This window comes from Apodemus sylvaticus, chromosome 7, assembly GCF_947179515.1.
Source record: "Apodemus sylvaticus chromosome 7, mApoSyl1.1, whole genome shotgun sequence".
Taxonomy (NCBI): Eukaryota; Metazoa; Chordata; class Mammalia; order Rodentia; family Muridae; genus Apodemus; species Apodemus sylvaticus.
This window is the reverse complement of record NC_067478.1, coordinates 74,744,041-74,768,863: the sequence shown is the minus strand read 5'-3', so window position 1 is coordinate 74,768,863 and position 24,823 is coordinate 74,744,041. Positions and strand designations below refer to the sequence as shown.

General features: G+C 38.9%; 1 protein-coding gene across 1 annotated transcript in view; it reads right to left on the bottom strand.

The window, feature by feature from the left end:
- Positions 1-24,823, bottom strand: part of Dmxl2 (Dmx like 2) — a 137,920-nt gene that overhangs the window by 27,457 nt on the left and 85,640 nt on the right. Inside the window, exons 18-28 of the mRNA XM_052188322.1 lie at positions 22,758-24,431; positions 20,664-20,774; positions 18,183-18,352; positions 13,603-13,700; positions 12,782-12,947; positions 10,980-11,244; positions 8,056-9,125; positions 7,061-7,252; positions 5,270-5,346; positions 3,515-3,642; positions 1,127-1,375 (exon numbers count right to left, since the gene is read on the bottom strand). Of these exons, the coding sequence (XP_052044282.1) occupies positions 1,127-1,375; positions 3,515-3,642; positions 5,270-5,346; positions 7,061-7,252; positions 8,056-9,125; positions 10,980-11,244; positions 12,782-12,947; positions 13,603-13,700; positions 18,183-18,352; positions 20,664-20,774; positions 22,758-24,431 (4,200 nt within the window). The remainder of the gene's footprint in view (positions 1-1,126; positions 1,376-3,514; positions 3,643-5,269; positions 5,347-7,060; positions 7,253-8,055; positions 9,126-10,979; positions 11,245-12,781; positions 12,948-13,602; positions 13,701-18,182; positions 18,353-20,663; positions 20,775-22,757; positions 24,432-24,823) is intronic.

Genomic DNA, 24,823 nt, shown 5'->3' with positions numbered 1-24,823 from the left:
TGTGGACCTCTGCATGGTGGGACCACAGACCTCCCTAGAGCTCTGCTGAAAGACCAGCTCATCAGAAGCATGCATCTTCTCACCAGCCTAACTGAACCAGCCCTCCCCCACTCCATGCTTCTCTCTTTATACCACTCCTGTCTGTCTTGTTCTTCCCACACTGCCAAAGACTAGAACACTGCCTGGCAGATTTGGGGAATGAATGACTGAAAGCACACATTCTCAAAAGTTCTAAACATGGATGAGTTACTAGAGAGCATTACCACATACAGGGAGGGTAAGGATACAGCCAGCAGAAGAACACTCGCCTGATATGCACAAAGTGTAGGGTTTGTTCCTCAGCACTGAAGAAAATATTTCAAAATTACCACAAACCAAAAAAAATATGACTTGGGAGAAAAAAATTAAAATTTAAAATGCACTCTACTTAAGTCAGGCTAAAGGAGAGCAGAAGCAGCAGGAGTTGGTAAGATCACAGTATTGGGCCTGACCCGGGAACCTAGTTGACCTCAATCACAGGCATTGAGGACAGAGGCAGACATTGGCCTCTAAACCCCTTGTCTGAATACAACCATTCCCTTCTGCAAATGAGTTAAGGGTCTTTTCTGCGTTTTAAGGAAAAAAAAAAAAGAACAACTTTCCTTTCCTTATCCCACAAGCTTAAAAATTGGGATGAAAAATATATTCTTGTCCATAATGAAGACACACACACACACACACACACACACACACACACACACACCACTTACATACACTCATACCTGGAATTTGTAATACCATATGTATGACTGAAGCAGCTTTTATTTACATTACTGAATAAACTTAATTTGAGGCCAACTACTATGACAACTTTGGGGACTTTCTCAAATCTTTAATGACTTAATTCTATCTACAATAACCCTCCATACTGTTACCTTTTCCGTTATTTCTTTTTTTATTCTCTTTAAACGTGTCTTGATTTGCCAACCTCAAAAATACTACCTCTATAAAAAGTAAAGTAAAAAGTTCTAGTTTTATTCTAGTGTGTTTAGATATTATCTAAAGGAGGCTAAGGCATTAAAAATCTTATTTTGACATTGGACATCATTTCCATTTATACATAATATTTGTATCAGAATCATCTTACCTGCAATACTTTCTGACTGCCTCCGAGGCTTCACAACAAGTTTCACACCCCCTCCAAAAACAGCAGCCCACATTCGATTATTTAACGGATGGGCTGCAAGCCGGAACAATTCATTGGAGGAATTTGTGGCAAGAGCATGTATCAGTAAACTTAAGTAAACAGCAACAACAGCTTCACACAATAGAACATTCAATTTTGGCTGGTCCTCATCTTGGGCAGAACTCAAGAGATTAATGAGTGAGCTCACACCTGTAACAGCATAGAATATCATAAACGTCAGTATAAAATACAAAGGGAAAAGAAGCACATAGATCTACAGTTATTCCCTATGCAATAGCATTCTCATAATATAGACAGCAAATAATTTGGGGAATGGAGTAAACTCTACAGTATGGAATCAGCGCCAGCAATAGCACTACAGTAGCTCAATTACAGACTAAAGGAGAGACGCTCTTCATTCCAGTAGCATTCCAGCTTCACGGCTGAGATCATCTGAATGAAAATGGCTCCCATAGACTCACAGGGAGTGGCACCATCGGTGGTGGTTAGGGTTTCAGAGCCCAAGGCAGGCCAGTCAGTGTTGCTTTCTCCCACTGCCTGTCTATCTGGATGCAGACCTCTGAGCCACCTCCCTGGCACCATGTCTACCTGCGTTCTGCCATGGCAGTAATGAACTAAACCTTTGAACTATAAGCCAGCCCCAATTAAGTGTTTCTCTCTGTAAGAGATGCCTTGGTCACAGTGTCCCATCACTGCAATAGAAGCCTCACTGAGACAACGGTGAGGGAACACAGAATTAGAAAGTCTCCACAGAGTCATTCCACAATCTTATCTGACTCAGACAGGAATCAGCACTGTTGCTAAAAATGGATTATTTTGTGGCATCAAATGTTACTAATTCATTATGAAGGAAGAAAAGTGGTGACTTTCTTTATAAAGGAAAGGTGACAGAAACACCTTATCAATCAACCTAACAATCAAGTTAATAACCAATGAATCTAACATTATAAAAAAAATTAGTAAGGCCCAAGTTGAGAATTCTTCCAAACTGACCAGCAAGTACATAATCTTCAAAAGTGTCAAGGCTGGGAAAAACACCAATGGAGCAGAGCCAGACACACACTGCTCCAGCAGCATGTGTGTAAACAGTCCGGCAGCCAGGAAGCAGGGCCAGACTGAGTTATGAGCCTAGCAAGACTGCATGGAAACCATTAAAGCAGAACAAAGGAGCAAAGTAAAAATGGGAGGGAGGGAGGGAGGGACAAAATGAATAAGGAAGGGGCATGGAGAAAAGAAGAAACTTAGTTATCTTTCAAGGAGACAATAGGCGTGTCACAGTTAAATGTCATGGTCCATAAAAAAGCATCAACATGAGGACTGGAATGTAAAACGGGTCCCAACTAGAAGACAACGACAGCCGTACTCTAGTGGCACAGAAATGTTGAATAGGGCAACCATTCTGCTTACATCTGAGAACACTTGTTTTTATATAGGAACACAAATATTTGGATGGGAAAGAATATTTGCCTACAACTATCCCAAATACTTGACTAAAAAAAAAAAAAACCTTAGATATACACATATATAGTCAACAAAGAAGCCATTATGTGGTGGTGCATTCAAGCAAGCCCAAAAGTAGGAGGATCACTGTAAGTTCAAAGCCAGCTAGAGCTATAGTAAGAGACATCTTGCTTTCTGTTTTATTGCTGTAAAGAGACCCATGGCCAAGGCAGCTTGTTTTAGAAAGCCATTGACTGGGGACTTGCTTACAGCTCTGAGGGTTAGTCCATAAACATGGCAGGTGCCACCGCAGTAGCTGAGAGCTCACAGCTGATCCACAAGCTGCAGGCAGAGGCAGTGTGAGACTGAGTCACAGGGGGCTTTGAAAGCCCAGGACCTCCATAAAGCCAGGACTGGAAACACATCTACAACCGACCGCAGTGCTCTTGCACAAAGTGAGAGCGGGCCAGAGGAAAATCCCTAAAAGCTCTGTGATAGCCTGAGACACACAGCAGTGAACAACAGGAGATCCTGCCTCAAAGAAGGGGGATGATCAAGATCAACACCCAAGGTTGTCACACACACACACACACACACACACACACACACTTTTTTTTTTTAATTCCAGGGCTAGTGAAATGCTATAGTGGGAAATGGTGCTTACTGCCAAACTTGACAACCTAATTTTGATCCCCAAGTCCCACAAGGTAGAAAGAGAGAACTGACTACCCAGACCTTGCCTCTGACTTCCATGTCTGCCAAGGCATATGAGACCTGCACCCCGCCCCCACACACATAATAAATACGTTCATGTAGTTTCTTTTAATTACAAAGGATCTGAAAGAGAAACACCAGCACAACCCAGCACAGAGCCCCTGAATTTCTCACCAGGCCACTGAGCAGGAGCGGAGTTTGGTGTCGCATGCTCTTCAATGCTTTCCGTCCTAAGTCGGCGTCGATCACTCAGAAGAAGCCCTTGATAAGCCATTCCTGTGAACTGATTTCCTTCCGACTGACTGATGAAACAAACAGGTTCAGTCACCACCCAGGCAGAGGTAATGAACGTTATGCTTTACATAATCTATTTTAGATGATTACAAAAAAAATGATAAGTTTTTATGACTGAGTTCACTTTTGCAATGAGAACTTATTTTAAAATATTCTTGAAATTAGTTACAAATGTTTATTGATAGTCTTTTAAAACAAAATATCAGTTTTTACTACCTTGGGAGGATGATTTTAAAAATTTCAGAAGTTTAATATCTTAAGACACTTTCTCTCTAAGCTCACTTTTTAAAGTTGGAGGTTACTGTTAGCAGAAGACACAATAGACAAAACTCTTTTGGGCCCCAGATTATTGTAATTCTTACCTCTGCAGAACTGCTTAAGCTCAGCCATACATTCAAACTGTGAGTTAGAAGCTAGGGACGTACATCTGAGGAATATCCAAATCTAATATCCTTCACACCTGGCTTCCTCCTCTAAAGAGCTTTGTGAGGTGGAGGGACAGACAAGCAGAGGGCAGCACTGGCTGCAGAGAGGAAGACAGCTGAGCCTAAGGCACACACTTGAAAGAAACACCTCTAAACCTCACTCGTGCCATTTTAACCTGCAGTGACTGAGAGGAAACAACAGTCATTGGTGACTGTATCAACTAAATCAAACTTTCTTCCTTACTCATAGTTTCAAATCTTTGGAGTCATTTAAGTATGGCTTGATTAGGATAAAATCAGAGTGCAGACCATTTTTAGAGAGCAACTGTTTAATATCACATGTTCCCATAAAAGGCAGCTAACTTTGTTTAAAAAGTCTAGACGTATATTCATGTAAATATACTTCTATTAAATGTTTTCACTTATTAACATACTTTATTTGAATCTAGGTCATCCTTCCAAGTGATTCCATTTCTCATAACTTACACTATCCTAGATATTAAAATGCAAAGTATAAACAGATGCAGGCAACTTGATATTTACAAAACCTCAAGGCATTATTTGTAGTACAGATCCCAGCTTCTCTGGAAGCTGAGCCAGGATGATCACAAGCTCAAGGGCTGTCTGAGCTACTCGGTGAGTTCCAGCCGGCTTGGCCAATTTGCTGTCTCAAAAAGCTAAGGTCTGGAGACATACAGCTCAGGTGGGGGGTGGGGGTGGGGGTGGACCATGTCTGCACACCAAGTAAAATGACCTACAACTGCTCATAGTACTGCATGATAAACCAATAAAAAATGATACTACTAATGAACTTCTACACATAAAAGTTCAAGCTAAATTTTAAGCATATTTAACTATTTTTTCAAGTTTTTTTTTTTAAATTTCAACTGAAAATTAGTTAAACACATAGAAACTAATCTAAACTTTTAAAAAGTAATTTCTGATGGGGAAAAGACTAGAAAATCCCTAGTGTAAAATATTTTGTGCAATAAGATTTTCTTTCAAGGAAATAAAATACAGTAATTAGGATCACTCACATTACTGCTTGTCATAGTCTATAATTGTCTTTTAGTACTGGGTGACAACTAAACTAACCAGATAATTATACTGGGGAATTTTTTTCAGCCCTAAAAAAGAGAATCCTAAAAATTCTGGATCAGTAGAATGTATTGCTGTATTAAAACTACATGGGGTGATTTTTTTTTTTTACCTGTAGCTATGACTGTCACATAATGCCTGGTAAATTGATGCAGAAAGTGATGCTGCTAGTGAATGAAGTGTGTGCACCTAAAACCAAAACAGCCACAGTTACAGTTTGTACTAACATTTCTACACAACAGCAACATCTTAAAAGTTAGAAAACACTGAGGAAACCAGCAATGTCATAAATAAAACTGGATCCTATAGAACATAACCCTACCTTTAAACGTTTAGAATAATTCACTTATCTTTATAGACATGCCCAATAACAAAGCTGATTGATTCAGACATAACTTTATCAAATATATACTTGCTGCAAGCCTGACATTTTCCAACAGTCCTGAACAAAGACAAATGTTAATATGACCAGGGCTTGTCCTATGCTGCAATTGACTTACATACTAATATACAAAGGAAAATTGAAGCCAACCAAGTACAGAATTTTCAGAGCTCTAGTTTAAGAGTTGCCTTAGGAAGCTCTACCAGACTCAATATTATCAGTACCAATGGCTGTCTAGTAAGTAAATCCAGCACTCTGTGAAGTGGCTCATTTTCCAGAAAGCAAATAATTCAGTTAGTATTCATAGGAAAAGGAAAGTTATAAAAATGTGTTTACAAAGTTTAAAAATTTCAATATACAATATTTTTAAAAAATCTTACATTCCACTCGAATCAACACTTTCAGACTCATAAATTTCATAAAATTCAAAGGGACTCAAGAGGTAGTTCCATGCCTTTTCAAACCTTATCCAAATCCAAATAATGGAACATTTTCCAACTTGCTTTTATCTTTTCTATTTCTTAACCTAACACATAATTTAAGCAATCTCTAGATGAATACTGATATAAATTAATTCATGCTATAGATTAGAAATCTCTAATAAGATGACATAATTAGACAATCCAGGATCTCAACAAAGATGAAACATGCTTGTCAGAAGAAGGGACAGAGATAAAAACAGCAGGACCTGGACTGTGCACGAAGCACCGGGACTGCACTGACAGCAACATGCACACGTCTGTGCAGGGAGTGGAGGCTCCCCACACCCTGCCAAGCTCTGTGGAATTTCTTGGAATTCATTAGTTAAGTATTCAGAACAGGCTATAAGGTTAATTGAGGGGAGTAGCAGCTCTCAATTCTGAGTGCCTCTAACCTACTGCACAGCTTCTAAGAAGCACAACCATCAGGAAAGCATGGCACGGGCACTTTCCCTGGAGCTAGTTATCTCAGGAACCCCTCCCTCAACCTACAGCTTCATTTTCTTGACACATAAACAAAAAGCTATTAATATTTCTAGATTAGTAGCTCATGTGAGGGAGTAGAAACTCTAAATATCAAGTAGCAAGAATACTATCCAGAAAATTAATCTTATTACAAAAAAGTATTTATCTGTCTTAAAGGAAGGCTAGAGAAATAAGAATGCATACTTTTAATGTTGGTGGCACATACCTTTAATCTGCAGTGTTGGGAGGCAGAGGCAGGTGGATCTCTTTTGAGTTCAAGGCCAACCTGCTCTACAATGAGAGCTCCAAAACAGCCAGGGTTGCATAGTGAGGCCCTGTCTCAAAAAACAAACAAACAACAAAAAAAACAAAAAACAAAAAACAAAAAAAAACCCAAACAAACAAACAGAATGCATACTTTCACACTGCATTCATGGCAGTCTTGAACTCATTAGAAGTAAAAAGGCAACACATAAAAACATTTCAAGTATTTTCTCTATACTCAAATTGGAGCACATACAAGAAAAATTACCTTCCCAGCGCATACAATATCAAATAATCACAAACTTCACATTACCTTCACATCTTCAACAGTGGGATGAGGTGGGGTTTTCATCTGCACAATAGTATAAAGTATATCATGGATGTGATTATTTAAGTACAGTACAGGATTGGCTATGACTGTTTTGGTCGATGCAATACTTGCTGAAAGCAGAGGCAGCGTGGTCGGCAGTGGCAGTGGGGACTGTAGCTGCTTTACTGTAGTTTCCTGTGGATGACAATGAATCGCTTTTTTTTTTCATAATTGTTAAAATGAAGGAGGGAAAACCCCCAATGGTTACCCAATTAATGAAGGTGGCAAGCACGTGACTAAAACCCTCACATTCCTGTTCTTGTTCACTCATTCTACAAGGACTTACTGAGTATCTCACCTGTCCCCAATGCTGTGCCAGATACACAAGATATGAAGAAAACAACCACACTATAAACATTTTAAAAGTTTACTTTTAAAAGTACTTCTGGGCTGGTCAGTTCTGTCAACTTGACACAAACTCTAATTAGCTAGAAAAAGGGAACCTCAAAGAAGCACACCCACCACACTGGCCTGTGGGCAAGTCTATGGTGCATTTTCTTAGTTACTGACAGATGTGGGAGTTCCTAGATCACAATAGGCAGTGGCCAACACTGGGCAGGTAGCGCTAGACGGTATAAGGGAGCAGGCTGAGCAAGCCACGGAGGGCAAACTGGAAAGCAGCACTCCTCCATGGCTTCCCACATCAGTTCTTGCCTTGAGTTCCTGCTCTGGCTTCTCCTGACAATGGACTAAATCCCTTAAACCTTCCTCCCAAGTTGTTTTGATCACTGTTTAGCAGAGCAATCAAGAACAAACTAGACTAACTTCTAGTTACTAGAGCTTTCTCCTTAAAAGCCACACTGGAAACAAGTATCTGCCTCCCAGGACTACAGGAGCTGAAAATGTTTACATTTAAAAACAAAACCCAGTTTCCAGCTTTCCCTGGCATAGCTACGGAAACTCCCGATCTAGCAGAGAGTCACAAGTGACGGCCATACCTGCTGTGACTCTTGCAGCAAGAACTTGAGTTCCATCCTTACTGAGGCCAGGCCCCCACCCTGGGCTCCGTGAAGGCTACAGTAACTGAGAAAGACTCTCAGGAGATCCTGGTTCTTCTGCAACCAGAGCTTTCGTCTTTCTGCATGCTCCCGTTTAGCCTGCAACCTCCGTCTTTCTATTTGGTGGCGCTCATAGGAACCAATATCTGGCTTGTCCACCATTTCTTCCTGATCCAGAAGTTCACTCTCTACTTTAGAATATGCTTTGCTGGAGTATTCTTTAATAACTGATTCATGGTTGCATATTTCATGCAAGGCAGCAATTTCCTTTTCCAGCCAGTTATAGAGCTGAAATCTCAGCTTCCCTCCATCTACTTCATAACCTGTAGCCAAAGTCCTTAACTCAGTCATAAGGATCTTCAAGCAAGCTCGGAACTTGAGTTGTTCAGCAATCACATCGACTTCGGTATCACCTTCTGCACGCTCCTCTTCCTGAGGAGTTACCAATGCACTAGGGTCTGGAGTGCTCTGGTCCTGGCCAGCCTTCTTGGCATCTGCAGTCTTCATCACTAAGCCACCACCATCCTCCTCTTCTAAGGCACCATCGTGGTCATCGCCCCAGTCAAGCCTAAGAGGTTCCTCGTCAACTGTGACAACTGGCTGACTCCAGTCAAACTGGGAGGAAGTCATGGCTGACCAGTCGGCCCCAGCACCGCCATCGCTACTGCTCCCTGGTTTTGATTCTGATGGCCCGTTCTCCATCCTTCCAGAAACAAAGTCAAGCTGATCTTTTTTTGCAGTTAAGGAGGATATTTTGGTTACTTTAGGAATTTTAGAAAGTACTTCAAGGGCTAAAACAGGGCATCCAACTTTAAAATGAGCATTAGCGGTGGTAAAAAATAATTTTCTTTCTATGAGGTTAATTTTATCAGCAATGTTTTTCTCAGTTTTGAGACCTAAAGTTGCCAAAGTTCCTTCAGGGGAAGCAAGATTTCTTCGAATAAGTAAAGGATGTGTTCGAAGGTAGTTGTAAAAACTGAACACCACAGGGTTACAAGATTTGATGATGACTGCAGAAAATGAACATAAAAATCACAAGTTGCTGTGTTAATTTGAACTTCTATTAAAAATTAAAATAAATTAGTTTTTCCTCAAAGTAAAGGACAATAAATATTATTATAAATAAATAACCAAAGAGTATACAAAGGGACCCCTGGCTCCAGCTGCATATGTAGCAAAGGATGGCTTTGTCGGACATCAGTGGGTGAAGAGGCCCTTGGTCCTGGGAAGGCTCAATGCTGCAGTGTAGGGGAATGGCAGGGTGGGGAATTGGGAGTAGGTGGGTGGGTGGGGGAGCACCCTCAAAGAAGCAGGGGGAAGGAGGATGGGATGGAGGGTTCCGGAGGGGAAACTGGGAAAGGGGATAACATTTGAAATGTAAATAAATAAAATATCCAATAAAAATAAATAGATATTAACCTGGCATTTGTCTATATAAACATTAAATATGTGTAAATGAAAATGCTAAGTGAGGTCAAGACATATGATGTCAAAGAAGGCGCAAGGGAGGCTCACACAGAAACTCCTGTCTAAAAGTGGAGCAAGGAGAGAAATGCATGCCTGTTTGCTTATATTTTAAGCACAAGTTATCACAAACAGTTTCCTTAAAAGGGGGAGGAGTGGAAAGAAGGTCAAACTCTCTGAAAATACCTTCCAGAAACACAATCACAGGCATATACAGGCACACACAAGCACACATACACGCGCGCACACACACACACACACACACACACATTGAGACAGGCTCGTTGTGTAGCTAGTTTGGAAGCTGCTATTCTATCAGATTATTCTTGAACTCACAGAGATTCACCTCTGTTATCTTAGTGTTGGAATTAAGTCATCTACCATCATAGCCAACAACTTTATATTTATTCTTTCAAAAGTATTGTCACCAATCCACATAATTTGAAAAGGAAATTGAATTTTTAAGATGTAGTTCGTGAAAAAAGAAGAGAAAACTGCTACAAAAATAAATGAATTATATTTCAATTGGCAGTATAGCCATAGGGATAAATTATGAGGTGACTTTAAAATAAGGTATCTGGCTGTACATCTTTAGTAAGCCATACCATTAACAATAATACAAAAAGGTTTAGGTTTTCTCAGTCAATCACTCTGCTGTGGAACACGTATTTGTATTCTTATTCTTAAACTATTCTGTGCACATAGAATAGTAAATAGTCATGTTAATACCACGAAAACCCAAGCCTTCACTATAAGACACAACTATGAAACCAGAGAAGTCCCTATTTATGTATGAACTGAAAAGAAAGCATGACTCTTGCATTCGTGGGGGAGAAGTCGGAGCTGCAGTCATTCTCACAGCCTAGCAAGCAGTGGGACTACACTGTGTCTCCTCAACAGTATCTTCCACTAACAGAAACAGGATTCTCTGAAAGAATGGTCATTTCAGTTCTGAGCCAGAAAATACCTGAATTGTTCTGCCATACCTGGAAGCAAGGGAATGATCAAGATATAATACCAAAGGAATTCAGAAACTTGTCAAGACTTCTAGTGGTTAAAGATGGAACAGCCTGAACATCCATAAAAACAAACTGCTAATGACTGAGAGCAAACATTTAAAATCTGTACATTCAAAATAACTTAAGAAAATCAAAAGACTACCTAGTCATGCCCACTCCTCCCAGAAAAGCCCACCCTCTACTTTCTTTAGTTTTTATTTTTTAAAATAGCCCATGGAGTCTAATTTGTACTGCCTATATAGCTGACCTGCCAGGGGTCACAGCCTAAAAGGAAAATAACTCTCCTTCCCCTAGAAGCCATCAACTGTCAACACACCAGCCTCTGCCCTCTGACCTTTGTCTTACTCTTTAAAAGACACTTGGAAACCCACGAGAATCTACCTTGCTGCTCATCCTCCTCCTTTGGCGTCTGTTCCAGTAAGGTATCCAAGGCTCGGGTATAATCTTTCATTACCCAATAGGCAAGACTACGCAGAAAAGGGTCAGCATGTAATCTCTTGCAATTAAATCCTGTGCCATCTTTTTGACAACCCAAAATTTTCTGATTCAAGATGGATATGTAAGTAGATGAAGTCTCAAATTCAGACTCAAATAAACGGGCAATAACCATGGCTAGTTGAATATCTTCCATTTTTTCAAGACATACCTGAAATTTAAATATTAAGAAATATTTATCTTAGTGAAAATTAATTCAGAGATACATTATTCCACTGATAGCTTGAAATTGTCTATTTATATTCCCATCGTATAAATGAGGACCCTGAAGCTGAGACCGTGAGATGCAGCTAGAGAGTTGTTTGTAGAGGGTTTAAAGCAAGCAGACATGTAATAAAGCATAACATAGTAGCCTCTAGACTGAAGGATTGTTCATGAAATACGCATTAAACCAAGTATGTCAATATCATCTCATTCTTGGGTCAATTTAAATAGCATTCATTTTTAAATAAAATTGAATAAAATTTTAAATAAAATAAATAAAAAAGTAAACACTACTTTTTTTGGAGACAGGATTTCTCAGTAGTCCAGGCTGGCTTCGACAGTTTAGAATTATACACAAATGCCTCTTAATTTCTGAACATTTTTATATAAACTTGTACTGCTTTAGAAGAATCTTTTATTTACTAAGAAAATAACTGATTCCTGTCATATATGTGGAAACTTAATTCAAATGCAACTGCTGGTTTTGATACTCTCAGGTTCCTTTTGTAATATGAACATATTTTAGCCACCATCACTTCTGAGTGTCTTCTAAGCTAACATCTCAACTTCAAAATTACAGGTTTTGTCACTATAAAAATGTTATAAGTATACTGAAGTATAAAAGGTACTTTTTACAATTTATAATGATCACTTTATAAATTTTTCTATTTCTTCTATCATGTTTTGGGGGGTGTTTTAAATTGTTGTTATTTTTAAATTTTATTATTTTAAAAAGTTGTAAGCTAAAAGAAAAAAAAGAAACTAATCAGACCCCAAAACTATATTATATTATATTTTGTATTACATTAACTTCTAAGTAATCAGACCCAAGGACTATGTATATTATATTATATTATATTATATTATATTATATTATATTATATTATATTATATTATATTATTATCTATACTTTCTTTTTTTGAGACTGGGTCTCTTAGTAGCCCAGGCTGGTTTCAAACTTTCATCAATCTTCCTGCCTCTGATCCCCAAAACTAGGATTATTTCAATTCTATTTATACTTCTGTCTGAGTCCAAGTAGTTCATAACTGTAATAACTAAGCGCTATCAGGAAGCAGAAACGAATGCATGTTTAACCACCTGCCAGGATTCTGTAACAGAAGATGGATGTTGCACCTGTTCGTACACTGCCAATCCTTAAGGCACTGCAGAATAACACAAACTGCCACGTTAGCTCCAAGTACTTACATACCAGCTTTTCTGCCCAAGATAAGGAGGTTGTGACCTGAGCATTATTTAAATGGCTCAGGATCACAAGATGGACAATACAAGGCACTCATAAATCATTTTTGGCTTTTTCCCTTAAGTTTTACATTTTATCTTACTACATAATAAGCTATACCTTAAGTCACAATTCCCCATCAATTCAGCAAGCTCTGTAGTTACTCTGACCTGGCAAGCCTCTAACAGACATCTACAATCTGCTCCAAGGCCTCAGTACAACTGCTTGTCTGCTTATTTATACCTCAATTGCATCTTTCAATGAACCAGCTAACAAGAAAAAAGCAGCAGATTGCTCAAAGCGCTGTTTTCCCAGTAAAGAAAAGGCATTTTTCAAAGCAGCTTTGCGCCATCTATCTTCATTAAAGTTGTGGCTGAAAAATGTTGTCATTTTTTCATCATGTTGAGACCTAGAAATAAGAACACAAACATTGGTGGCTACATCACACCTAAAATATTTTAATTCTTTTCAGAGTGCATGAAAAGGGGGATAAAACCCATTTAAACATTCAACTTAAAGAAGTCCACCAGGCAGAGCCGGAGAGGAAGCATGGTGGTTAGAGGCACTGGTGCCTTGCACTGCATACCGGTTTGGTTCCCAGCACCCACATGGTGGCTCACAACTCTCAGTAACTCTGCTGTCAGGGGCTACAACGAGCCCATTGGTCTCTGCGGATGTGGCATCATGTGGCACACAAACACACATACAGGCAATACAACACACAGGGGAACCCCTCAGATCCTAGAAGAGCGACAGCTCCAGTTGCAGGTGCTCATTAGCATGCGTCTCCACCAATAAGGAATGCCGATGTGCCTCAGACACTCACACAGGAAGCAAGAATACCTTTCATTTTCCAGTATGCTTTTATCAACATTTTTATTAGATCCCATCTTTTAAACTAAAAGATATTTTGCCCATTTTACTATAAATGAAAGAACAAGGCATAAAGAAGTAAGCTGACTTGACAGAGCTCTGGCAGTGAATACTTTTCAAAAGCAACACTTTTAGATCCAAACGCAGTCTCAATGTGGGAAATCACACGAAGTGCTGAGGCACGACATTACCTGAACAGACCCCACACTACTGCTTTCTTCTTCATGGAAAGGTAGAATAAAGCAGCATCTAAGGCATCGTTGTTCCTTTGAAAAGCAGCTTTGGCAACCTGAGAGGAAGTAAAATAACATGGAACTACTTGACAAAAGAACGACCATCAAGTACTCCAACAACGACTGCTTCCCTGTTAGCATCTTAGCTCGCACACAATGAACGGTGTGGTCCTGTACCTTACATTAGCATCCGACTAGGAAAAAAAGCATTTGCATGCCAGTAATCCTAATAAAAACAGCACAATTGTGAAGGGTGTTGTTTCCCTAATTTCTTTCTCAGCCTGTTTATTCTGAGTGTAGGAAGGCTACTGATTTGTTTAATTTTAAATCCAGCCACTTTGCTGAAGTTGTTTATCAGCTATAGGAGTTCTATGGTAGAGTTTTTGGGGTCGCTTAAGTATATTATCATAACATCTGCAAATAGTGATAGTTTGAATTCATCCTTTCCAATTTGTATCCCTTTAATTCCTTTCATTGTCTAATTGCTCTAGCTAGAACTTCAAGTACTATATTAAATAAATATGAAGAGAGAGGGCAGCCTTGTCTAGTCCCTGATTTTAGTGGGATTGCTTCAAGTTTCTCTCCATTTAGGTTGTTGTTGGCTACTGATTTTCTGTATATTGCTTTTACTATGTTTAGGTATGGGCCTTGAATTCCAGGATCTTTCCGAGACTTTTATCATGAAGAGGTGTTGGACTTTGTCAAATACTTTCTCAGCATCATGTGTTTTTTTTTTCTTTGAGTTTGTCTATATAGTGGATTACATTGCTGGATTTCCATATATTGAACCATCCCTGCATTTCTACAATGAAGCCTACTTGATCATGGTGTATGACCATTTTGATGTGTTCTCGGATTCAATTGGCAAGAATTTTATTGAGTGTTTTTGCATCAATATTCATAAGGGAAATTGGTCTGAAGTTCTCTCTTTGTCGGATCTTTGTGTGGTTTTGGTATCAGCATAATTATGTCTTCATAGAATGAGATGGGTAGTATTCCTTCTGTTTCTATTTTGTGGAATAGTTTGAAGAGTATTGATATTAGATCTTCTTTAAAGGTCTGATAGATTTCTGCACTAAAATCATCTGGTCTTGTGCTTTTTTGGTTGGGAGACTTTCAATGAATGCTTCTATTTCTTTAGGGGTTATGGGACTGTTTAGATGGTCTATCTGATCTTGATTTAACTTTGGTATTTGGTATATGTCTAGGAAATTGTCCATTTCATCCAGATTTTCCAGTTGTGTTGAGTATAGGCTTTTGTAGTAGGATCTGATGATTTTTTTAATTTTGTCAGTTTCTGTTGTTATATCTCCATTTTCATTTCTGATTTTGTTAATTTGGGTACTGTCTCTGTGCCCTCTGGCTAGTCTAGCTAAGGGTTTATCTATCTTGTTGATTTTCTCAAGAAACAACACCCTTCACAATTGTCACAAACAATATAAAGTGTCTCCATGTGACTCTAGCCAAACAGTAAAAGAACTATATGACAAGAACATCAAGTATCTGAAGAAAGAAATTAAAGAAGACCTCAGAAGATGAAAAGATCTCCCAGGCTCGTGGATTGACAGGATTGATATAGTAAAAATGACCATCTTGCCAAAAGCAACCTACAGATTCGATACAATCCCCATTAAAATTCCAACTCAATTCTTCATAGAGTTAGAAAAAGTAATTCTCAAATTCACATGGAATAACAAAAAACCCAGGAGAGCTAAAACTATTCTCAATAATAAAAGAACTTCTGGGGGAATTAGTACCCCAGACCTCAAAGAGCAATAGTGATAAAAATTGCATGATATTGGTACAGTGACAGGCAGGTAGATCAATGGAATAGAACTGAAAACTAAGAAGTAAACCCACACACTTATGGTCACTTGATCTTTGACAAAGGAGCTAATTTCATCCAGTGGAAAAAAAGATAGCCTTTCCAACAAATGGTGCTGGTTCCACTGGCAATTAGCATGCAGAAGAATGCAAATCGATCCATTCTTATCTCCTTGTACAAGCTCAAGTCCAAGTGGATCAAGGACCTCCACATAAAACCAGATACACTGAAACTAATAGAAAAGAAAGTGGGGAAGAGCCTCAAGCACATGGGCACAGGGGAAATTTTCCTGAACAGGACACCAATAGTTTATGCTCTAAGATCAAGAATTGACAAATGGGACCTCATAAAATTACAATGCTTCCATAAGGCAAAGGACAAAACTGCAACCAACAAATTGGGAAAAGATTTTTACCAACCCTACATCTGACAGAGGGTTAATATCCAATATATACAAAGAACTCAAGAAGTTAGACTCCAGAGAACCAAATAACCCTATTAAAAAATGGGTACAGAGCTAAACTCAACTGAGTTTCTCAACTGAGGAAACTTGAATGGTGAGAAGCACCTAAAGAAATGTTCAACATCCTTAGTCATCAGGGAAATGCAAATCAAATCAAGCCTGAGATTCCACCTCACACCAGTCAGAATGGCAAAGATTAAAAACTCAGGGGAGAGCAGGTGCTGGCAAGGATGTGGAGATAGAGGAACACTCCTCCACTGCTGGTGGGATTGCAAGCTGGTACAACTACTCTGGAAATCAGTTTGGCGGTTCCTCAGAAAATTGGACATAGTACTATCCGAGGACACAGCTATACCACTCCTGGGCATATATCCAGAAGATTCTCCAGCATGTAATAAGAATACATGTTCTACTATGTTCATAGTAGCATAGTAGTCAGAAGCTGGAAAGAACCCTGATGTCCCTGAACAGAGGAATGGATACAGAAACTGTGGTACATATGCACAATGGAATACTACTCAGCTATTAAAAACAATGAACTCATGAAATTCTTAGGCAAATGGATTGAACTAGAAAATATCATCCTGAGTGAGGTAGCCCAATCACAAAAGAACACATACAGTATGCAGTCATTGATAAACGAATATTAGCCCAGAAGCTTGGAATACCCAAGATACAATTCACAAACCAACTGAAGATCAAGAAGAAGGAAGACAAAAGTATGGATACTTTGGTCCTTCTTAGAAGGGGGAACAAAACAGCCATGGGAGGAGATACATAGACAAAGTGTGGAGCAGAGACTGAAGGAAAGGCCATGTAGAGACTGCCCCACCTGGAGATCTACCCCATATAACTGTCACCAAACCCAGACACCAATGTGGTACAGAATTACTGACAGGAGCCTGATATAGCTGTCTCCTGAGAGGCTCTGCCCATACCTGACAAATACTGAGGTGGGTACTCCTAGACAACCAATGGACTGAGCACAAGGTCCCCAATGGAGGAGCTAGAGAAAGGACCCAAGGAGCTGAAGGAGCTGTCAGCCCCACAAAAGGAACAACATTATGAACCAACCAGTACCCCTAGAGCTCCCAGGGACTAAACCATCAACCAAAGAGTACACATGGAGGGACCCATGGCTCCAGCTGCATATGTAGCAGAGGATGGCCTTGTTGGACATCAAAGGGAGGAGAGGCCCTTGGTCCTGAAAAAGCTCGATGCCCCAGTGTAGAGAAATGCCAGGACAGGGAAGTGGGAGTGGGTAAGTTGGTGAGCAGGGGGAAGGGGGGCATGGGATAGGGTGTTTTCAGAGAGGAAACCAGAAAGGGGATAACATTTGAAATGTAAATAAAGAAAATATCTAATAAAAAAAGGAAAAAAGAAGAAAAAATGAACAAATATACATAGCAAAAACATGACAGCACAGTGCATAGAAATTTTATAAAGGTCAAGTTTGAAACTCCATGTGCACCCACAAATACACACAATGTAAATATACACAACAAATAAATGTCATTTAAAAAATTATTCTCAAAAGAAAATCTCAAAATGTACGTATATATGGAATCATGAGGGGAAGGTAAGGAAGCTACAGAGAGGGGAATAGAAGATGTAAGTGACTCGAAGGGGTCAAGAATAAAAACTGGGATAGGGGCTTTAATTAAGGAAGGAGATAAATACAGAAGAAGTGGTAATGGAATGATTTTAAGAGCCAGAGAAACAGGAAGTCTGCTGTGAGATCTTGTCTCCTAGAAATGTCAAAGAAGCTATGCCCATGAAGGTTCATCAACATGGTTGTCTAAAGAAGATCTGAATGGAAGGCAACCCAGACATGCGAATAACAGAAAGGAGGGAGTTTAGGAGTCCTCAAGCTTAGACAAGAACTACAGTCAACCAAAGAATGCTGAGAGCAGGAGAAAGAGTCCTCTCTAGGAAAGAGGCTACTGATTGATAATCCACTACCAAATGGTTAGCCTCCAAATCACGCACATAAACATATTATAAAATGAGCAGGTTGCATTAATATATTTAGTCCATATGAGTAACATTATACAGACTGGGCAGGTTATATTTATATGCAACAATAATTAAATAAATAGAGAACATGGATTTGAGAAAGACTGACCTGGAAGAAAAAAGAAGGGGAAAAATGTGTATGCACGCATACAAGTACATACGAGAGAGAGAAAGAGAGAGAGAGAGAGAGAGAGAGAGAGAGAGAGAGAATGAAAATCCAATGAAGGCAGTCACCTTTTCAATGCATCTTCGAAGTGTGTTAACATTCCTCACCCACCAGCCTATTCCCATAGCTCTTAATTCAGACCACTGAGGGTCCCCTCTTTGAATTGCTGGAATCATATTGATCAGTTCTTCCTCAGCTTCAGAATGAAAAGCCCAGGCAAAGTGGCAGGTAGACACTCCTAAATTGGAAACATAAAATAATAACCTTAGGAACTGCATCAATAACAACAAAACAATATTTTGCTTAGTTATACATTTCTTCATTCTAAAAAGCATATTCAAGCAGAAAGAATAAAGAAACTCTGCCATCATTTAGGGTTTGATTCTCGAAGCTTCTGAACTCAAGATCAGGGACAGGACACAATATGCCCCAATCAATCACTTTTCTTCCACATATAACTGATTTTTTAAAATACAAAAATAAAGTTATTAGGCAATGATATGGTATAGTGTCACATGAATATAATCCTAGCACTCAAGAGGTAGAGGTGGGAAGATCAGAAGTTCAGGTTATCTTCAGTTTGAGCCTATTCTGGCCTACATGACAACTTAAAACAAGCAAACAAAAGACTAAGGATGAAACTGAATCAATGAAAATAAACATACCTGAGTTCCATACTACGCACATGCTCATACAAACTTACAACAGAATACATTGGTCAAGTCAAAAACTTTGGCCTACAAGTCATATTATTAACACTGCTATTTACCTGGGGATGACATCTTTGGTACTGAATTTTAAAACCTGCTCCATCCTTTGCTCTAACCAGAGAGCCATGATCACTTAAAGCAAGCAATGTACTTCCAGTTGCACCTAATGTAAGCAGTACACAAGAGCCATGAGGCTCACCTCTCATCTCAGAGGGAAGGAGAGAAGGACCACAAGACTTGCCAGAGGGCAGGGAGAAAAAAAAGAAAGGGAAGGAGCAAGGTAAGGAGGGAGGGACAGGAAGGGGAAGGAAGAGTGAAATGTATCAGGTGGGCAGTAGCAGGCTGAGTTCTGACACCACCAAGCACTACTTCATATAACATAAATGAGTAATCAATCTGAAGAACATTTCTCTAATACTAAAAAGGAGTAAAGGATTTTCACACTGACTCAGTAACTCAACTGCTAGGAAACTAATAAGAAATACACACCTGTTCAAAATGTTTAATAAAATAACATGAGGAAATAATCAGAATACATAGATAAAATATAAAAGCAACTAATTAAATAAGTATCTATATATAACATTATAATTCACTGCAATGATCATTCACATTTTAAAAGCCAGAAATTTTAAATGCCTTGAAAATGAGGGTTGAGTAGACAAAGTATATGTTTGATGTATAGCATGATCTTGGTTTTTACCAACCATGATAGCATGACTGTAATCCTAGCACTTGGCAGGTAGAACAAGAATTGCCACAAGCTCTGGATCAGCCTAGGCTATATGGTATTTAGTAAGACTTTACTTCCAAAACTAAATAGAAACAAATCTTGTGTGTCCAGGGGATTTGTCATGAGTCATGGTTGGCTGGCTAAGAACACTGGATTCCCTTACAAATAGTGTACAGACAGACAGTAGGCAAAACACCCGCACACTAAATAAATTTAAATAAAAACCCAAAAATTAAAATAAATGAATAATTAGCTCTTGTTTTCAAAGAATACTTTAGGAGGTAAAGGAGTAAGGACACCAGTCCAGCAAGCATGGGATTCTAACGACCATATTCTCAACCACATATAAGGTTTGGGGTTCCAAAAGACATCAGTCTAAAGAAACAAGCACCAGACTGAGAGTATAAATGTTTACAAATAAGGCATCCTGCTTCCATGGCAGTTACTCTAAAACTCTACAGTTTCTGTAAGAGAATGATTAAACTCTGTCTCAAATCAAATGTGGCAATATGCTAGACCTAATGTATTGGGTCATTATGGGAGATCTTTTCATAACATCAATCCATCAACTTTTCTTGATAGCAATTAAGAACATATACTTAAGTAAAAACGAATTAAGTGGAGCCTGGTGGAACATGCGCCTGTAAGGCCAACACCTAGAAATTCAGGCAGGAGGATCACCAAGAGTTCCAGTCCAGGCTGGGCCACACAGAGAGATCTGTGAAAAGGAAGTGGAGGAATGGCGAGAAGAGAGGAGGAAGAAGAGAGGGAAGCAAGGTGACAACACAAAGAATAAAGCTTATATGGTTCTTAAAGAGCGGGCATCAGAAAAATTCAGAGCTGTGTGGCAGACGCTCTGAATCATGACATTTTCACCTACAACGTTACCACACAGGCTCAGAAGCTGAGCTGTCTGAAGAAAGGTTGAAGAGCAGGACCGAGCTGAAGCACACAGGAAAATGGCAGGTGGGTGCCATGCGACATGAAAACCTCAGGCTATTGACAGATGTGCCTATATGATCCACCTGCTGCTTATACAAAAAGCCACATCTAGCACCACAAAATTCAATCAAAGTGCTACAAAGATTCAAACATAAGTAGCATACCTTGGTGAAGGAGCTGGACTCGGTATAAAGGAGGCAGTGACGTTAACAGGCATGTATGCAAGCGCATTGCCAACAAGTATCTCAAACCACACTCATCTAAGGTGTCTCTTCCTGTAATTTTAAATAAAAATATGTTAAGGAAGAATAGATTCAACAGGATTGAACAGCCACAAACAGATTCAAAAGGTATGAGCTGAACATTAAATTCTGTAATAATAATGTGCACAGATATATATTCCTTTGTAAATAATTTTTTGTCTTTACAAAATTTGTTTCCTTATAAAACACTAATATTAAAACACGTAAGTAGAAAATGATTTGGGAAAATGAAGTTACCTACTAGTACAAATAACTTCAGTACCTATATTTATAATAAATGAAAGAAACCTTGAAATCCAGTGGAGTGTGTATTAAGTTTTGGAAATGTAAATGAAGATTATATTCAATAAATAAAATAAAAAATGAGTAAAAAAAAGCTTTGTATCAGAAAGTTTAAACTAATTTTCATGGATTATGAAAAGCATTTCCTTATTAAAAGGTTTACCCCTCTGTGTGGGGTGTGTGGGTGTCTGTATGGGTTTGTGCATGTGAGATGAAATGCACAGGAGGTCTGAGCTGGAGGTAAGAGACTGTTCTAAGCCACTCAATGTGGGTGCTGAGAATCAAATCTGGTCTTCTGCAAGAGTTAGCAGGCACTCTTAACAACTGAGCCATCTCTTCAGCCCCTAATCCCTTTCTCAATTAACCAGAAAAAAACAACTACATCATCGGTTGTAACAATATCAGTTGTACAAGAGGCTTGCTACTGCTCTAGGGGTGGTTCTCCCCTACTGCCCACAGCTTGAAACAGTTATAACCTTCTGTTCCTTCTCAACATAGCAAGAAAGTGGGTCACAGACAAACCTTCTAAGGTTTCTGGTTATTTTAATCTACAGAAGAAAAATTGAAGGGCTATATTGTAAGAATTTAAACCTGTGGAAAATGTTGCTAATGGGCTATGTGAAACATTTTTATAACTCCCTCAATTTAAAAGTTTTAAGGAAATTTTAAAATACAGCTCTGAAAGCAACGTATGAACCCTATGCCATTTAATGCCTATATGACTGATTGTATGAGTCCCATATATTTTCTAAGGATTATTACCTTCATTTATAAAACTATATATACTTTATATACATAAAGAGAGATTATATATACATACATGTATAGTGACAGCCACCTACCCACTAGACAATTATGATAATTAAATAGGAGAAAAGCACCTGGAACATAGTAATTCTTCACTCCTCTGCAATATTAATGGAATGAATCAGTGATCAATAATTTTGTTTCTTTTGCTAATGTCATTGCTTACAATCAATCAACTCTATTACCTTCAACTAGTTGGACAGAAGAGAATGAGATCCAGTTTCAAATGGCAAGATACAAATTACATTAAATGTCTGAAGTTTTTGGACAAACTTATATAATGACAAAAACTTATTTATGGGGCTAGAGAGGTTGTTCAGCAGTTAAGAACAGTTCATGATACTGCAGAGGACATCAGTTCAGTTTCTAAGCACACACTAAAGACTGTAACTCCAGTTTCAGGGGATCTTATACAGCAGTAGGCATGCCTACAGGACACATTCATACATACAAGAAAAACATTTATCAAATAAAATGAATCTTTTTCAAAAATTATCTATGCCTCAAGTGGAAAAATGAGCAAGTTGATCCACGAGGTTGCTGTAAGGATCATGATACAAGAAAATAAAACAAAACAAACAGGTTATTTTAATCGCTCAAAGAAAAACAAGACCATTAGGAATCAATGTTTGAAATACTAAGACAAACATTTTGAGTCTAAGTGCTAGTGAGAATCCACATAGACATCACAAATCTGTATGTCACACATGCCTGCCTCAATTGTCTTTTCTTTTATAGACAAACAGGTTCTATAATAATTACCCATAGGTCTTTTTTTTCCTAAAAGGGTTGAAAGAAAACAATAATTCAATGTATTAGTTATACAAATAACACATATTAGTCATTACAGAAATAACACAATGTTTTTATTAACTATAAGTTTAGCATTTATGTTGAAACTATTACCTGAGTAGTTCTTATCCCTGTTTTCATCAAGCTCAGTACTGGTGGTTGCCACAGTATCAGCCAGCGCCACAAGGAACATCTGCTCCAAGCGAGTAAGGCCTGGTAGACTTGAGTGCATTAGATGACTTGAAAGTACTCTAGCATGTTCCTGGCCAAAACAAGCTGGTCCATACTGTGACAGGTTTATCACTTTTGATTTGTTCTCTCTCTTTTCTGGCTCTAAATCGATATCATCTGTTTTTATCTCCTGGACTTGGAACAGCTCTGAATATTGATCCTCTGGGTGGCTTTCAATGCGGTCCTCATAGCTCTGTGGCTTTTTTGTACTGTCTTCTGAAATTCTGTAGGATGTGTCTTGGTCTGCAGCAAGCAATGCATGTAGTGGTAGTGGAGGAATAGAGTCTATCTCAGTGTAATCCCGAGTACCATCCTTCCCAATGGTAACTGTATCCTTTGCTGTACTGCCGCTCACACTAATGGTCCGAGAGAGGTGCCTCTTAGTTCCTTCTCCAGCATCAGGATCCCGAACTATTGCAACTTCACCTGCGATGCACTTTACTAAATGGGAAAGAATGGCCTTAGCTCTTCTAACTTTCCCTAAGTCCATCAATTCTAATAGCTGAGTTGGATGATACTGTGGCAGAGTAGGAGAGAGTGCATGTGCAGCCTCAAATAAGCCACCATCTTGAACCACAGTAGGTGAACAGAAAACATCATCAGGAATAGCTGCACCTTCAACAATACTTTTCCTTGCCAACATAGAGGATTTAAACACAGAATGATCTTGTATTGTCTCTTCAACAGGACTATCAGCGTCAATGTCTCCAAATTTGACAGAATGCTTCCATTGGGCATACACATGCATTTCACAATCCATTCCCACCACTAATATTCCATCTCTTACCCATGAGAGAGAAACAGGCAGTGAAGGTGTGCCATCCACAGAGGATACTAAGTCTATAGATCTCAGAAGAACCCATCTTGACTTCACTCCTTGCTTGATACTACCACCTAGTGGTAAAGTAATGACAGCTATGCCATCCTTACTGCTGGTTTGATCACTTACAATTCCTGAAAGTCTCCCATACATGAAGATATTAGCACCAACCCCCACTGTGAGAATGTGAGAGCCATCTTCTTTTGATACCCAGTCCAAATGTACTAAATGCTTGATATTTGGAATGAGGTATCTATCCTTACTTAAAAATGCATCTGATTTGCTATATACAAACAGATTACTGTCAACACTGACCCTTGAATCAAGTACACTTCCAACCTTAACCAAATCATCAAGATGGATCGTCTGTTCTAAAACCCATTCTGACCCTCCTGTAGATTCACATTCAAATATACAGACATGCATAGAGAACTCTTTAGAAATAAAACCATTGTGGTGGATGGGCTGCTTGTAAGCCACTGCAAGACGGCCTGTGTATGAGCAGCTAACAGCAACAGGCCTTCCCACGATGCTCACAGTACTGCTGTTGTCTTCTCCCTCATCATTCATCAAGGGCCATCTCCTCCAGTGATAGGTCTCACTCTCATCACTTGTATTGCCCAGTGAGTTAGTTTCCACACAACATTTCCAGAAGCGCACTTTATTGTCTGAGCAAGTTGTAACCACTAAATAAGGTGCAAGGCACACTGGATAAATTGAAGAGGAACTCAGATGACCTTTATAAAAATGAAAGAAAAGTCATAATCAGAGAATCACAAAATGCAAGATCAAGAGATCTCAAACTCTTTACTCAGTTTAATTTACCGTTTCTCAATGTTGAACCAGAACCCTCTCGTATCAGTCTCTCTACACTTCCCATCTATTATCCCCTGTAAGACACTAAGATTTGGGGTCAGAAGTCCTGGATTCAAGTTCCAATCCAACAATACCCTTGGAGGAATGGGAAACCCATTTAAACATGTATGTCCATTCCATGTAGACAACATTCCATTTTTACTTGACTTGGGATGTCAGTGTCTATGAGACATTTGAAAGCATTTCATAAAGCCCCTGTGTAATTTATTTCTAAGTTTCAATAAACAATTGAGTATATTCTGAGCTTTCAAAT